The 18,933-nt window shown below is 30.8% G+C and overlaps 1 protein-coding gene across 12 annotated transcripts in view; it reads left to right on the forward strand.

Annotated features, from left to right (window-relative positions):
• LOC117223279 (uncharacterized) overlaps positions 1-18,933 on the forward strand; it is a 414,979-nt gene that overhangs the window by 300,694 nt on the left and 95,352 nt on the right. For all 12 annotated transcript variants that reach the window (XM_076522321.1, XM_076522323.1, XM_076522317.1 and 9 more), the window contains one exon: positions 2,175-2,282. In XM_076522321.1, coding sequence (XP_076378436.1) covers positions 2,175-2,282 — 108 coding nt within the window. The remainder of the gene's footprint in view (positions 1-2,174; positions 2,283-18,933) is intronic.

Raw genomic sequence — 18,933 nt, forward strand, 5'->3', positions numbered from 1 at the left:
AATTTAATTTCATTGAATTTAATTCAAATCCAAACAAAAATCCAAATATATGTACTAGCAATATGAAATGAAAAGATAGGGCTTAAATATATAATTTTAGTTGTTACGTTTTTTTAAGCTTTTTGTATGGAAACCGACCACTGTGCAATGTCAAGTAGTAAATACATAGATCTATTCGTGAAAATGTTCGTAGCAACAGCTATACATGTACCGACAAAATATAAACATTAAAACCTGGGACACCCTGTAGAGCTGACGACGTAAAACAGTGGAAAAGCCATATTCGTGCCATAATCGAACTCTGAATAACTTTGCTTCGTATAAAAATGTCCCTACGTTGAATTATAGTATGTATATACGAACGTACGTATGTATGTATGTATGTATGTATGTATGTATTTCCAAAGGTATTCACTTGAGATAAAGAAAAATTTTAATTACCATTTTCAATCGTCGTTGTCACGTTCTAATTACGCTCGTACGCTGACTGATGCGCAAATGTCTAACTACTAATAATCTACATACATGATGATAATTCCAATGAACAGAAACGTGTAAAAATCGAAGAAAAAAGAGAATGTATAAAGATCGGGGTTCAGCGATACTGTTTCATACTGACAGTGACTGTTGAATATGTATGGACACTTATTATTGTGAATATTTATCAGTACATATGTGGTAGCACTTTTCCTAAATACATATTCTGAATGTATGTTACATCATTGAACTGTTTGAAGAGATGAATAAAATGATAGGGGAGATATTTTTATCAAATAGACCAGTCCTTTACCAGCCTTTTTGTGTATAATTATGTACAAAATGTATGGATTAAAAAGAACGACTCATTTTTTTTTTTAATGATTTAGATCAAATGATATAGTATAACGTGATTTAGGTCAAAACATGATTTTTGGTCAACCATAATAATATGTTAAGTATCATGTTGGTCGTATGTGGGTGACACTAATTTTCTAAATATAAATATTTAAACATTAAAAATTTGTGTATTATATGTTTTACCATAAGAAGATTATTACTTTTAATAAGTTATTCATTTAAATTTTAAAAAGTTATAATATTTTAATTTACTTATAATAATAGTTTAACTAATAAAATAATTTCTTTTTACGCTATTTAATTGAAATATCAAGCTAAAAATTTTATTTTATTATTAAATTTAATTTTCATATTACTGAACTTTAAGTTTTTAAATTTGTTAAATTTAAATTTAATATTAAAATAAAAGTTTGACTTAGATATTTAAATTAAATAGTGGTGAATTTAAAATTTTATTAAAAATCTATTACAATTTAAATTTCTATCAAAAATTTGTTATTACGATTTCTCGAATACAAAAGAGTTCAACTAATATTTTGCAATGTAAATTTTAACTTCGTAGTTACGGTTTCATTAATTAAACGATTTAAATGTTGTTGGAACTTTTGAAGTTAATATTCGATAACACTTAACGTGTTAAATATTGTTATGGCGCGTGTAAAATCGTAGCATTAACAAAGTTACCTTTCCTTGCGATTTGAAAAGAATCTAAGAGAAGTTGACTTCCAAATCGATATAATGATTAGGTCAGGGTCAATAAATAAATCATTCAGTTCAAAATTGTTATGTCAGTTAATAAACAAATATATTACAGAACATCGTAACAATATAACGAAAAAAAAATTAATGAATCAAGTAAAGTAGAAAATTCTACATAGAAAAATATGGAAGGAAATATTAGATTGTAGTTCTTTAAACTGGGGACTACATTTTGGATCATAAAGGATTAAAGAGAGAAAATGTAAAAAGAAATGCCGATGGTTTCGATATAAATATTGAACTGTATACATATATAAGTCATTTAAAGCAAAAGTAGTGTAAGTCAATTTTTTGCTAGGTTGATTTAATATTATTAAATCGTATCTAATTTAATATTTTATCAGACTTTTTTAAAATTATTTTACGTTAAAACTTGAAAGTTACTTGCATAAAAGAGTTGCAACAATTTGTCATGTTATTGCATTTTACAGAACTTTTAATTTATCCTTTATTGTCCACAAATTAATGTTTTTGACTTACATTGACTTACACCATTTCTGTTTTCAACGGTCCGTACGTACATTTGGCAATTCGAGAAGAACAATTTCTCTAATAATGACTTTCTGAAATTGTTGCAGGCCTAGCCCGTGTGAACTACAGGACCCGCTGCGGGTCAAAATGAGTGCGATCACTGGCAGCATCACCAAGAAGAGAAAGAAATCCGATGCCAAGCCACAGTCGCAAATGTGAGTAAAGATCCTAAAAGTCAAAGATCGTATCATTTATGTCCCTGTACGTACTCCGCAACTTCTGTTTGAATCACGCGACTCTTTTCATTCGCGACGTCGATAAGAAACTTTACGACAGTTCGATGCAAACGTTTCGGATAGAAACTTCGAAACCTTTGACGGTGTCTTCTGGTTTCGAATGCCATTTCGAAACAATTTTCAGGAATCATTTTTTAACGAATAATTATGCTTTCAACATTAACGAAAATACAGAAATATTGGGTTGGCAACTAAGTAATTGCCGATTTGTTCAATGAAATAAAAAATTTTTTTTTACTTGGAACGAAGTTTAATCTGTAATGTGTTTTCCATTTTGTTCGATGACCTTTTGCCATCTCTCTGACAACTTGAAAATTCCACGCTCGTAGAAAGTCTGATCCTTTTCGGCCAAAAACTGAGTTAAGTGAGATTTTACAGCGTCATCATCGTTAAAAGTTTTACCACGAAGGGAGTTGTCCAGGGATCGAAATAAGTGGCAATCCGATGGCGCGAGATCAGGGCTATATGGTGGGTGTAACATCAATTCCCAACCAATATCCATCAATTTTTGCCGAGTGGACAAAGACGTGTGCGGCCTAGCATTGTCCTGCTGGAAAATGACACCTTTACGATTGACCAATTCTGGTCGCTTTTCCTTGACCGCTGCATTCAATTTGTCCAGTTGCTAACATTCACGGATAATAAAAAATAACATAATAATAATAATAATAGTAATTTTATAATATAACATTTACGGATATCATAAAAATGGGAGTGAGAGACATCTATAACTGAAATCGGCAATTACTTAGTTGCCAACCCAATATTATTCGAGCCTTGTGCCTCGTTTTTATAATTGTTGACAACCTGCAACTATAAAAATGAGCCGCGAGCCTCTTCCCAAATTATCCATTTTTGTTTACAAGCTGGAGGACACAATTGGGGAGAATTTGTTGTAATTCCTTCAGAAATTCGATGTCAAAGTGTAAATTTTACAGTGGCTCACGAAGTTGCCAAACCAATAGCAGAAAATAATAATACAGTTCAACTGTAGACTAGTTTCGTTTTATATGTTACAGGCCGAATATCGTTTAACTTCCACGCCCTATATATCTTTTAAATCGCGCATCTATTTAAAAAGTGTTAAATACAAAAGTTGTAGAGTTTTAAGGTTGGGAGGTGATGACGGATTCACTTTCTTGGAAATAGTGTAATTTTCGTAATATCAAGGTAAACGTAACAGTACGAATTGAAATGAAATTATTATAGCTTTTTGCATTAGGCTTTGGTTTATACAATTATGGATTTTTTAAAAGTACATAATGAATTTTTATGTTGTATTACAAAATTGATGTTACAAAAATCGTGTTGACTGTTGCTATAATTTCTAATTCAAACAATCTATGACAACAAAATGAGAAATCTTCTTATTTTGTATATGTCTGGCTGTAGTTTGAACCAAAATAAAATAATGATCTTGATTATTTATTTTATTTATTTATTTATTTATTTTTACTATGTGACACAATATTTTATATTGAAATTATTATTTTAACAATCCTTTTTTGTCTTCAATATGTTAAGAAGATGAGGAAAAGCGTCAGATGTTAAATGATAACGTATATTTTATAATAATTTTTAACCTAATATTGATTATTTGAAAGTTAAGATATCGTTTGAACCGTTTCAAAAAACTCTCTCTTCTCAGTTATACGAAAGTATCTAAAGTCCGTTCACCGAGTCGAGTCAGCAGATGTAAACAAATTATGCACGTGTTACGGCTCGCGAGAGGAGCAATTGCCACAGCTATTGACAGAAAGAAATAAACACTTTATAGTCAATTATCAAATTCAGGGTTGTAATTTATTGTTCCCCATGTCATTTCGAAAAAGGCGTCGTCTCAGTCCAGTCTGCGTTTCTATATCAATTTATTTATCGTTGTTATCTACATCATCGTGTCATTTCTATGAAATATTTATTTTATCTCTCTCATTTTCGTGTTTTATTTTTGTTTCCTTGCTTTCCAATATTTGAATACTAACGCGTCTTTAACAAGTTCTGTGTTTGAATACGATAATAATAAACCTCTTAAAAACGCTCTAAACGATTTTATTTATGTTTAATCACTTAGCTGTGTCGATCTATGTTTAAGCTTAATTTTGTATGCGCTTCCATCGATTACACTGGCTGTAATTCCTTTCGACAAGTTGTTAACCTAAATCGTAGGAGAAGTATTTTTGTTTTAAGATGTTGAATTGCCATTTCCTTATGACGTGTACACACGTTCACAGCTAAGAGTGAAGGAAGTGAGAAGGAAATTGTTTGAAATATTTATAAAACAGAGCTCAGGAATAATCGTGAAACATCTCGCAAGGTACACTGTAACGTGAATTTGTTTATGTTTACGATTCGATTTTGAACATTCAGGGTAAGTGTACCAATTACCGAGATTATAGATTATCAGAAAGATAACTTATTATAAATATATTCAAAAATGCATGAAAACTAAATTAGAAATATTTGAGACTTATCGATATTTAGGTCTCCATAATTGGTACAAGTAGCTTTTCGAATCATCGTTAATTTGGGCATTTACATTATTTTTATTCCGCATTAATTTCATATTAAATTGAAGCCTTCAACGTTCTGAAAATCTTTAGTTGTGTAACTTGAGAACTAAACAATATGAAATGCAAGGAAAAGTTAATTTTACGTGTATTTCAGTTGAAAATATATGGATAAACGAATATGTATACTTAACGTGTCGGTAACCGGGATCCTTATCCCATAACTTCTGTATTTTTACGAATACAACATTTAGAACACTTAAGAAGATAGATTTTTTTGAAGGTTTAAAAATGGTAACACCCATTTGTGCTGAATCACCCATCTAAGTGCTGAATTTATGCTACGCTGTCATGAGGATACTAGGTAGTTTGAATTGAACAACTGAATTAGTTAAAGTAAATAAATAAATGTAATTGATTATTACATTACTATTTATTACAAATTAACGCTGTCGATTAGTGAAAAGTGGAGACATTGGTCGCACTGATAATTCATTAATTCGATGTATTATTCTCGACGTGCAACTTTGTCGAGAAAGTTCTCATTACTAGTGAGAGAGATCGATCTGCAAGTGAACTCAAATCGACACTACTGTCTTAGTATATGTATTTGTAAAATATTAGGTTCGCCAGAAAGTTCGTGCGGTTTTCAGCGATTCTTGAAGTTGGTCTTCGAGGTTTAGGATAACCGGTGCGAGTTCTCGCGTTGTGCAACGAGGATTGTTATCAATTAGACATTGCCATTGTCAATCTTTGACGGCTTACTAGAGCGTGCCGAATCCTGAAGCGAAAAATCCCCAGAACGAAATCTTGCAAACCACTTTCGCCACACGCGTTCTTTGATTACATTCTCCGCGTATACCTTACAGATCTTCTTACACGTTTGTGTCGCGTTTTTACCTTTATTTAAATTAATATATATATAAATTAATATTCAATGCCACAATTGCTATGATATCGAGGTCCAGAATAGTTACCAGTATGTTAATGATAATATTAGGTCTACCGGAAAGTTCTGTCCGTTTGAGAAATGAAAGGAAATAATAGATTTTTCATAAATTTAGTAATATTTATTGTACAATATAATTTCCGTCGTTACTCATGACCTCTTGCCAGCGTGATGGCAATTTGTGAGCAACATTTTTCAAAAATATATGTCTCAAATGAATATGTGCACATCTATTGAAATTTGCAATGACATTATCAGACAGAACTTTCCGGTAGACCTAATACATACAGGGTGTCCCAAAAATGTCTCGCAATCCGAAAGTGGCGAGTTCCTCAGATTATTTGAAGCAACTTCTTCCTTTACAAAAACTTTCTCCGAGGCACCATTAACGAGTCATTAACGAAAAACAGTGACCAATAAGAATCGAGTATGATTGACGCGAGGCGGCCCAGCCAACCAGCGCACGAAGCCCAGTTCCGCTCATTGGCTCGATCGCCTCGCGCCAGCTGAGCTCGCCTTTCATTGGTCACTGTTTTTCGTTAATAACTCGTTAACGGTGCCTCGGAGAACATTTTTGTAAAGGAAGAAGTTGCTTCAAATGATCCGAGGAACCCACAACTTTCGGATTGCGAGACATTTTTGGGACACCCTGTATATTATAATAATATATATTCATATCAAACTGAACTAGATTACCAAAATCATTGGACATTATTTGTAGTAAGTGTGTAACCTGTCAAACTATCATCTGCTTTCGACAAACAAACTAAAATTAGTTGGGTTTTAGAACGCTCAACTTCAAGATTCGCTGAAAACCGCACGAATTTTCTGGCCAACCTAATAGATTCCACATAGCGAACGAAACTGAACGCAGAATACGGAAATAAATTGACACAGCATAGACTCCAATTTGTAATTCTATACCCATAAGATTTTCAACGTAAAGGCATTTTTACGGAAGCTCATAAATATGTACAATTGCAGAGGTATTTACGCGGTCGAATTCACGCAATCGATTGTGTAACTTCGCGTTTCAGACAAATCCTTCACATGTTTATCAATCGATTTACACGAACGAAACCGATTATAATTAACGCGTTAAAATGCGGCACGTGAATAAAGCGAAGTTTAGGTATGCGACATAGATCGTGTATAGCGTGATATCGATCTGCTTCGTAGCGAGCGGACTATCGTTCGAGAAGTTGAACCGATAAGATCCGACCAACGCGCGCGGCTGCTTCTGAGCCACAAAAATCAGTATTTTTTTGCCACATTCGTGATTTCGTCGTCGTTGAAGTAGGCCACTCGCGAGCCGCGATAATCGATACATTGATTAATGGTTGTCAGCAATTTTTTTTATATATTATCGTTTATTAGTACCTATTGTTTACATGATATTAACAAAGAGTTGTACATATAGTACATAATATCGTATGGTTTTCGTTATTTTTAGCGACAAACTTGAGATAGTCGCGTGTGCGGCATTATTCTAAAATCAGTTCGTTAGGGGCGGATTTAGAGTCAGTCCCTTCCATTAAAAATCTATTATAATTAAATTTCCATGATAATATTAAATAATTATTAGACTGTATAATAATTGCAAACTTTCTTTCTCGATAACAAACTGAAGTAAAATTGAAAGTTATTTGCTATTAAATATACATATTTGCAATATTATTAATATTAATTATGAATTATGAATTATTAGTTATTATTATTAATATACATATTTACGAATAGAATTGGGCAGTGTGATGATTAAATCATTCAAGGAATTATAATTACAAAGTAATTCAGTAACATTATAATTTCATTACATTGTAATTCGTAATTCAGATCTGCATTCAATTAAATTGCAATGTACTCTGTAATTGCAATTGAATTACGGTGTAATTGAAATAAGATTATGAATTAAAAACTAATAAATGTTTATTACGAAAGAATATCTATGCAATCGAATTAAAACGTAGTTGAATTACTACGTAATTGAATTACTACGTAATTGAATTACAACGTATGTAGTTGTATTACTATGTAATTAAATTACAACATATGTAGTTGTATTACTATGTAATTGATTTACAACGTATGTAGTTGTATTACTATGTAATTGATTTACAACGTATGTAATTGAATTTCAACGTATGTAGTTGTATTACTATGTAATTGAATTACAACGTATGTAGTTGTATTACTATGTAATTGAATTACAATGTACTTGAATTACTATGTAATTGAATTACATCGTATGTAGTTGAATTACTTCGTAATTAAATTACAACGTAGTTGAATTACTTTGTAATTGAATTAAAACATAGTAGAATTAGTGTGTGATTGAATTAGAACGTAGCTAAATCATTAATTCAACTACAATGTAATTAAATCGCGAAATTAAATTCCAATGCAATTGAGTTAGCACAACTCTGTTTAGAAATTACCATACCAGCTATCGAAATCTCTCATAAATATGATCAATTCAATGAACAGTGTATATCTATTCAAATAGGTTTTCTGTGCAACATTATGCCGACTACATACCTGAAGTCTGTGGGAAACAAGTTTACTTATCTAAAGATGCCGATAATGACAAACACACGCTCTAGAGAAAACTTCGAGATAAACTCACCTGAAAGTAATATTCTTTAATCGGTTCGCAAACTATGCCCTATCGTTTTATCGATCAGTGAACTCACGTGCCTTGGTTAGCGGTGCACGACAAATCACCGATCTTACTTGATCTTGTCGTTATCGAGGAATTAAATCATTCTCACTTCAAAGTCGAATAAAGTTTAGATCACGGGTGTTCGATTATTCTCCAATGTGAGTTACTTATCTACACGGACCCAGATTCACTATGGAAACGCCGTCTATTTGTAATAACTAGACAGCAGATCTTCATGGAAAATAAAAATTGTCTGCCTCGATTGCAATAAACGGAAGTCGGATAAAAATATATTTTCTCTGTTAATAAATTTATTAAGTTGAAGATATAATGTAACTAGTATTCTTAAAATCTTCTATTGTTTGCATTGTTCTTTGTTTCATCTGTTCGTTTTCTTCAAAAATGCGCTCGTAAAATCTGCTGTCTAGTGACAACAAAATAAATAAACTTATAACAATAATAATAATAACAACAACAATAATAATAATAATAATAATAAGTACAGATTTAGTACTGTCAAGAATTTCCTGAAAGCGAAAGTAACATACGAAATATGTGCGACATGATTATAAACATGGTTTCGTTCGATGGCATTAATTCAAATAGCACCAATTCAAACATTAAATTCAATTTAAATATAGATAACAATATATAGATAACAATAGAAAACAAATACCAGCATCAAATTAAAACTCGAGTACAAAGAAAATGAAACTAATACGTATTTCTAATCACTGTAACTATGAAAAAAAATCAAGAAGATCAAGAATAACGAAATTGCGTGGGAGGCTTCGCTTTCGAGCAAATCAAATTTAAATGTCAGTCGAATATATACAGGTATTTTGAACAATATACTGACTAAAAAGAATAAATTAAATTCAATGACAAAATACACTGATTATTTTAGTATCCTGTGTTCAATGTATTCTTCAATCGTATCCTGATAGTAAACAAGCACTGACATTGTATCATGCATGCGAACGATCCTATTAGCGGTCTACACTGATCGGTTATTAATTAAATACACGTACACTGCCGCTCAAAAGTATGCGGACACTTGTCTATTTTATAGAAACTACGAAGTATAATGTAATTATACTTATACTTATAATATTAATTATTATTATTGTTAAATGATTATTGCTAAATTCTATTGTGAATGTGCGTATATGTAATGTACCTCAATCGAAATTGAACAATTTAAGTATTTAAATCCTTTAAATATATAAAAGTTTACGCAACAAAAAAATTTTAAAAAGAAACTCTTATCGAAACATTTATTTTTAAAAACATTTATGGGAAGTTTTACAATCGGAGTGGAACCCAATTGACCAGGACTTGAATGAAACTGTTAAAATTTTCAATTATTTTTGATATAACAGATATCGTTTTACTTTCAGCTTTTCTGTTCTAGAAAAGCAGTTATAAATCCGCCGAAACTTTTATTCTATATATTCATGCGTAAATAAGAAATTTTTACTTTTTCGCAAACAGGGAAAGGTTCTGGTTGGACGGTAACAGTTATTCTACTTTTAAAAAAGTTATCTTTTAAACAAATATATTATTCAGTGTTACATAGGTTTGAGGTTGAAACTAGTGATCTCTATTTTGTCTTATTTTCACGTGTACACATGTAATTAATATTCACATGTTTTGATCCGTGTCATTTTTAACACACGTGTACACGTTTATTCTAGTACGTATAACTTTTATTAAATAAATGCTCCTTCAGAACTTTTATTAATCGAATATAAAATAATAATTGAACTTTTATAACAAATTTAAAGTGTTAACGTAAAAGTTATAACTTAAACCAGAAAAAGAAATAATTCAGAAGTTAAAAGTTTACTAGATAACCTATATTTGTGAAACTTTACAGTTACATTCAAGCCCCGCAATTAACAGTGAAGTAATGAAAAAACTAACAACCAGAATACCACGACTAGTAAATGCGGTTATAAAAGTACACGCACGATTAAAAGTACGCTGTTTCAAATGAATTCTTACACGCGATTCGTTGGTAAATTTCACTCGAAGAAATTTATTGTTAAACATCGGCTGTGTGATAATTTACAGATCTATGTTTTCTTACTCCAATTATTTTTCCATATTCGATATGTTTAGCTTATCCATTTGATCATCGACAATTACTCAAACAGTACAAAATTAATCGATCCGATATACGCCCGATTACAATAATCGCGATGTTTATAGGGAAAGAGGTACTTATCAAGTAATTATGCAATAATGACGCAGTAATGCGGTGTAATTTGTATTCCTCGTAGGAACAGTTTCCAACAGTTGCTTGCAATCTTTCTATGTTTTATCGTTTGCTTTCCCGGTTTTAATTTAGAGCTACGTACAAGCTTGATCGAATCTAACACATGCAACATATTACACTATAAACGTAACGAAATGTAAACATTCAGTTGAAAGGCCCAGCGACATGTGCAGAAACTCATTTCAATTCAATTAATCATAATTTCAAACTTAGCAAATCGTTTGCGCTGGGCATTCAAATGTTGCTTGGAACTAGGCCAACGAGAATTCTGCAATTCAAAAATCAAACAAGATTAAGGCACCTATTTATGGAACGCTTTTATTATAATTAAAACTGTTATTGTTAAATATTTATACTACTGTTCGATAGATTGATGTTTCCAGATCACGCAATGAACTTTTAAATATTTATTTAATATGAATAAAAAATTAGTAAAATAGAAAAGTACGAGCATGTGTACCCATTATGAAACGTTTTCTTACCGTGTCCCCGTGTTCCATATTCAATCCCCCTATTTTGGAACACATTTATACATATATGTATATTATATTAACCCTTTGCACTCGAGTGGTGACTCTGAGGCACCACTAAAATTTGCTATATCACGTTCTAAGATAATTTTTACATTAACAAAGTTTAGATTTTAAAAAATTGTTAAAAGTGTAACCATTGCGTAAGTCGCAGAATTCAATTTCGCATGTGTAGAATGCACTTTGTCATATAAAATGAAAATACTATAAGTCGGAAAAAAATTATTTTAGATTTACAGTTAAAACAACTTCGAGTGCAAAGGGTTAATATTCTTAACCCTTAATATTCTTAACCCTAGTAACAACTTACCGAGTACAGATGTTATTCTGTCCTTTAAAATTGGAATAAAATTCCAATCTCCCGTCATCAATATTTAAGCATTCGAGTAAATTTAGGCACACACGATACGCATCAATTTTCTTTCCCTTCTAAGAAATTATTACGATCGACAAATTTCTAGTCACAGCAACTTGCGAAGAAAATGGTACGTCAAGGGGTTAACATTGTTTCTACCGAAACTTCCAAAGACACCTTTTAATAATTTCTATATAACACAATTTTTATCAAAGGAGTTAAAGGACACTTTTTAATCATTTTTAATACAAATTATTTCCCACCTCCTATGTTTCTTATGCAATCGCTTCTCGAAATTTCCTGTGATCACCACAAAATTAAATTGTATAATTCAAAATATCGGTAAAAATAGTGTTAATTACAAGCATTGATTCGAAACGTTTAATTTATTGAAAGTCAGACTTTTAATTTATTCAGAAAGGATTTAAATGAATAATACATTTTCTCCTTCGTTATTATATTTGTTAATAAGAAACGTATATATCTTAAACTATATAACATTAGCATTGTAAAATTACATTTCTTCATATTTAATTTTTTTCCTATCTCGAGCATTTTTATCTGCAACCTATTTTTTCCCGGCTAACTTTCTATTTTCTTTATGCAATTATTTTTTCCTTAAAGCTTTTTCTCGCTTTATTATTTGTTGCTCTTTTGGCGTGACAACAAGAGTCAAATTTGCTTTACATACGCTGTAAAAAAATGCGATTAAGAAAACCACAAACGTGTTCCATGAACTGGTACAATCGGTAACGACACTGTCCCTGCATATTAAACACAGATGCCAACTGTTACAACACCCGTAGTCGAATAAACATTTTTTTTACAGCTGATTGTTACATAACAGTATTTGTTCGAGCGATCTTTTAATGTACAATGTGTAAAAATATCAGTAGAATTTTTGCATCCACTTTAATATGCCGTATCTATTTTTTATTGTATTATTTGTGCTATTGTTTCAAGAGGGATCACAGTTGAGACGGTGTTTTATATTAGATACTTTCACCTGAATGTTCACAACAATTCTCATTGTACAATCTTAATTTGATCGAAGTTGTGGAAGAACGTTATCTAATCTTGTTTTTACGTTTCGATTTATAATTTAATTTGTTTTTAAAGAACGTAAAAACGTGGTTGGTTTTTGTCCGTACGGACAAGTTTGCAAGTCAATGAAATTCAGGATTTTATATACACCGTGTATCAAAGCAGAAGGAATTATCGAATCAGATTATACCAATGAAAGAGTTGACTCGACGAGAGACGATAATTAATTTAACGATGATTGCATTTGAATTCATAATGAAAGGCGGAGAAGTGCACTTGGAAAACAGCGGCACAATGTTACATTGATTATCCGAGCATCGATTATTCTGATTATCGGTTATATGGAAATCGCTTCCCCGTTTATCATTTGCCCGCGCATTCCTCGGAATGTTTCTACCTGTAATTATCAGGTTGCTGCATACATACGAGATGCAGTTTCCATGAATGAAGCTTTCGAACTACCTAACGGATCTCAAGTTTCGTAATTTATACATGATAATCCCATTCGGAGCTATTATTGGAACGCGCACGGAGTATAAATTTGGCAAACTCTCGAAAAGTCGGTAAAGATCTTGAACAAATTGTTGGCCAGCAAGTATTCAACCTCGATAGACTATACTTATGCTAATGTGTGGTAATAAGAGTGATGTTGAATATGTAATATGCGCGCATTAAAATTTCTTTCAGTTAAACCGGTGGTTCAATACTTACGAACGGAGATATATTACGAAAATTATTCGGCCCACTATCGAATAAATATTCGATCAAATAAAAATTTATACTGGATAAAAATTAATCCGAATGAAACTTTACCCGAATAAGAATTCATTCGAATAATATTTTGTTCGAATAAAAATTTATTCGTACAGGTAAAATATAAAGTGTTTTTTTCATAGTTTATATCGATTTATTTCTTCCATATTATTTGTTCGAATTATTCGAATAAAGAATTATTCGAAAAAAATGAATAGAATCATTCGGATATTTAGCGCATACGACAAATAAAGAAAAATTAAAAATAAGGAAAAAGATAAGAAAAAATAAAATAAAAACTAATAAAAATATTAAATTAATATTTTCTTAGGTCAATACTAATTTGTATTCCATGTTAAGAAGGTTTATTTATTCTTAACTTCTGTCAGTGTGTGTACCCAGTGGAGTCTCTCTGTTCTGAAGGTTTATTTTTGTAATATTCTGTTATAAAAACATTTTATTATTTAAAAATTCCATCCAAGTTTTCCAATAGATGATACTGTACCTAAATAATACAATGATCACATGATAGAACGTTTGGCTACCAAGATATTGTTAAAATAAATGTTCGTATGAGGGAGTCTCTACTCTATTATAATAAATATTGCAAAATGTTCAATAAATATATGCTTATTATTTTTGTGAATATGTGATTTTTTTTGCTATCACGTAAGATTTTTAACTAACGCGCAGTTTAATATTCAATAATTATTATAATCCTATACAATTTACAAGGTGTAAAATGTTACGTATAAGATGTGCTAATTGATTTTCTAGAGTATTCCGTTTAAGTGTCAAACAGGAATCAGCCGGCATATTAGCACTCCATTTGCAAACAAATCTTAAACTCCATTTGGAACATTCAGAGCTGGGTAAAATAGTATTTTAAATGGCAAATAGTTAATCGATATTTTATTTTAGATCGTGCATGTATTTTTGAAAATAAAGTATTTCATTCGTTCGAAAGGATGTATGTACTTTTAAAAATAGAATATTTTGTTCGTTGTAACAAATTTTTAAGATAATATTTCAAATAGTATTTTAGTTGAAAGACACTGAAATTTTGTGTGTCATAGTTTGGAATATTTTATTTATTTGATTTATTATCAACACATCGTGCAAAATTTATTTTGGTAATTACTTTTCCTCTGCATTGTAAATGTACATAAAAAATGTAGTTTGTTACGCGCGAACAGCTGTATTTAAAAACAATCAATTTCAGTTGCTTTTATATTTTGTGCTGTTAAAATAAAAACTATATTATTTAATGTTTTAAATTATCAAGATAAAATATTTATTTTCATGGTATAACTTTAGACTAGCAATATAAACTATTTTATTTTACGTTTTACATCATCCAAATAAAATATTTATTTTATATTTCAACTGTGGATTATATCAGAATGAAACATTTTATCTAATGAAATTTGATGTTCTACTAGAAGTACTATTTTACTTCAATTGCGAAGAATCTATTATTTAAAATAGTATCTCAAACATTTTTTCTCTATAGACATTTCCCAGCTCTAGAAACATTGTTGTTTCACTCGAAACAGCGAGTTTCAATGATTCAAAGTGGAATCGCGCGGTAGGAAAAATCAAATTCCGGATTTATTTTCATAAAAAATAAAATATTTATTTTATATTTTAACTGTGGATTATCAGAATAAAATATTTTAAAACATATAATATATATAATATAATATATATAATATAATATATATAATATAATATATATAATATAACATAACATATAATATAACATATAATATATATAATATAACATAACATATAATATAACATATAATATATATAATATAACATAACATATAATATATATAATATTTTAAAACATACATATATGAAATCAGTGTAAATATTCCGTGTAATAAAAATTGTGTTTGCCAGTGTTATGTGCGAGATCTTCGTCACGTGTCTTCGAACTGGTTGTTTTAGCACAAGGGGTTAAGGTAAAATAAAAAAATTAATATAATTTCTAAGACAACCTATTGTTATTCGCTGACAATGAGAAAAATCTCATGGACGAACGGTACTACCTACTCGCGGCGTTGTTCGGATAGCTGGATAATTTAATCTGGCCGCATGAATTCTCATAAATCGTTCTGAAAGCGCGCGAAAAGGAGATCCGAGTTACGACGAACGATGTTTTTCCGGTCCGAAATCCAGAAGCTGCTCGTTTCGAAACTACTCGGACGCGTATTTCAGGCACTCGGCCGTCTCCTAGCAAGGAGCAGCAACCGGTGAAGCAACTTTATCGCATGAAAATATGGCCAGCCTTAACAAAGTGAGAGTCACTGTTCGGCGACGTGACGTCAGGCAAGGTCAACTGAGCGTTTCAACGGGACTGAAGTTGATTCAGCATCTAACAATTTTCTTTCTATAAAATTCGCTAGCCGAACGCTCCGCGTTGAAGCTTTTATTGCCGCCGCTTCTCTCGCGCCGCATCGTTCAACAAATTTTCAATCCTTTTTTTGTCCACGAACTGTTCAATTTTGAGGATACTCGGAAATTTCGTACAATTGTTCGCATGTTGAACATTTTTACAGGGCTGGAGAAAATTTCAAATAATTTGATATAAAATAATAAACGCGTAGAAATATTTGCATAAGTAAATGCATAAGTAATTTCGCACAAAAAATGGACAATTTGGGAAGACGAATTTTTTTTTAGTTTTTCCGAGAGCATAATTTGTGTATTAGGAATGAAATTTTCACACTCTTTTAAATTCTTTTAGGTAAATCGGAGTGAGCAGAAACGGTTATGTTAATAACTCGTGCATTGTTGTAAACGTGGACTTGTGCTGTTTCGAAATTAGTGACATCTTCCAATAAATTTTCAGTCGTTTCGTATCTACGAACTGTCCATTGTCGAGGATACTCGAAAATTTCGGAAATCTTCGTACGTGCAGTATATCTTAGAATTATTGGTATGTATTAACCCTTCTGTACTCGAGTGACGATTCTGAGGCGACGCAAAAAATTGCTACACTCTTTTCAAAAGAATTTTCCTATTATTAAATTTATTTGCATTCGATAAATTGTCAAATAATAGAAGCTCCCGATTACCTAAAGCATCGAGTTTGATATCCGATGTTTCCGACATTTCACTTCGACCGTCCTTTGTTTTTTTTTTGCATTGAGAAGAGATCGATAGTTTAGGCGCGTATTTTGATTAATTATATTACTTTCTGCCCGACGTATAATAAACCAAATTTTCAGTCTCAAATCGGACATTTCACACTTAATGACCTAATGTCAAATAAAAACAATCATACCAAATGGAAACTGTAAGTTGAAACTCGCACATCTTCATTTTGGATATAAAATAGTCTGTGTGAAGTACAAGAGGTTAAAACCGCATATTCTAAAACGGCATAAATTCACCAATCGACAATTCAAGAACATCAATCTTTCTTGATAAACAAGAAAATGACATTATCAATTTATTTTAGTTTTTCTGACAGCATTATTTGTATATATGAGCCGTTTATTTTGAAAGTGGCATAAGTCACTTTGTTTTTAAGTCGATATATTTAAGGGTTTGCGTTTTAACACGTTTAAAAATATGGATGCTAACTTTCGAGAAGATTTACTTGTATTTGTTATCTCAGGATACTGATATTTTTCTCAGTATAAATAATTTCGTACAAACATTAAAAAATCACCACTTTTCATTACGGTAAAGTGACTTATGCCATTTTCAAAATAAACGGCTCATATGTACGTATACATATTAGGAATCACGTTTTCACGTTGTTTTAAATCGCATTAGATAACTCTGAATAAATAGAGAACAGTTATGCGAATAATTCGTGTAATGTTAAAACGTAGACTTATGCTGCTTTGAAATTAATGGCTCCGATTTCTTCTGGGAATAATTACCACTTATTTTGATCGAACGATAATAACTGGACTAGCTATGGATTAGCATAGCTGCAATATCAAACAATGGGAACATTAGAAGAATTCAGGAGTATCGATACATTGCTTTCGACTAACAATCGACAGTATATTCGTTCACAGTATAACAGATGCTTCTAATTTTTATTTTGCAAGAAAGTTCGTAGTGTAATAATTATTGTAACTATGCAAATAATAAATAAAAACATTTATAAAACTGATTATTCGGTGAATGCCAAAAGTTTTTTAATTACGAATTAAAACATTGCAACCTAGTCTTCAATGTTATCCAAATAATCATAAACGACAAGTTTGCTTAATATTTATGTATCTAATCTCAATTTACACATTTTTTATGCTCACAAAAAATTTGGAAGAGAACACGCTATATTTATAGAAAGTTAAAAACAGTCATGTTATTTAAATACGTGGTAAAATAATTAAGAAGAGATAATAAATAATTAAAAAATTCTGTTAAATATGTAGGATTAATTTATCATGACGAATTTTGTGTTACGTTCATGTCGCAAACTTTCAGAAGTATAACAATTGATAATATAACAATTAATATTCTCATGACAAAATTTCGTTGACTAATGCTAAAACTATTTCACTTACAACAAAGTAGTCTCACATTTTTCGGTCTACTATTTCTGCTAATGCTGTCTCGTTGAGACCTAAGATAACAAATTTACTTGTTGGTTCAGCTATTAAATTAACTGAATTTTGTCCATTAAATTGCTGGGTTTACGAAGTTTACTTCGACCGTTTTACAATATCCAATCCCGACCTGAATTACGACGGCTTCCTCGGCTATCTGTCAACATGTCAATACTTGCTTTGCCAGTCTTAATAACTGCTGCTCTTTTTCTGAAATAGCAAACTAATATAAAAATCCAAATGTCTTTCTACACTGAACTTTTTTTTTTCTTCTGAAATATTAAATACGTTCACCGTCCTCGAGCAAATTGCATGAACGTTTGTAAATGAAATATATTGTCAGAAAGTAAAAATATGGTCTGTAAACATATACTGTCAGAATATAATAATAACAAAAAAAATTGTTCTTTCCCAACAATTCTTTTTCGAAGATAAGGATAGTATATTAACACGTTAACTATTAACACACTAACACAGCCTAAATTAAAATTAATTAATTGTATTTAATCGAATTAAAATTGAAAAGTTAAGTTTTATCGCATTAATTATGTTTTTAACATTCTTAGGTATTGCGAATTCTAATCAAATTAGGAAAATATAATAGATCAGAGTAAAATTTATGTAAAAGTATCGCGGCAGTCAAAGTGTTAATTGATCCTTTCTTTTTCGTAATATTATCTTTATTACCTTAAATTCGTTATTTTAATATCTGTATTATCCTGAAAGTAAGATCTTTACTTTCAAGATTCTTTGCATTGCTTCTATCTAGGGAGCGGATTTTATTCATTTGTGAGAAGAATGAGCGCATAAACCATGGCATAGTAAAAAGCAGTTGAAGATATTAAAAATACTGTTATATTATTTGCAACTTACAAGATTTATTAACAGAGAAAATATATTTTGATTCGG

The sequence above is a fragment of the Megalopta genalis genome, chromosome 5 (genome assembly GCF_051020955.1).
Source record: "Megalopta genalis isolate 19385.01 chromosome 5, iyMegGena1_principal, whole genome shotgun sequence".
Classification (NCBI taxonomy): domain Eukaryota; kingdom Metazoa; phylum Arthropoda; class Insecta; order Hymenoptera; family Halictidae; genus Megalopta; species Megalopta genalis.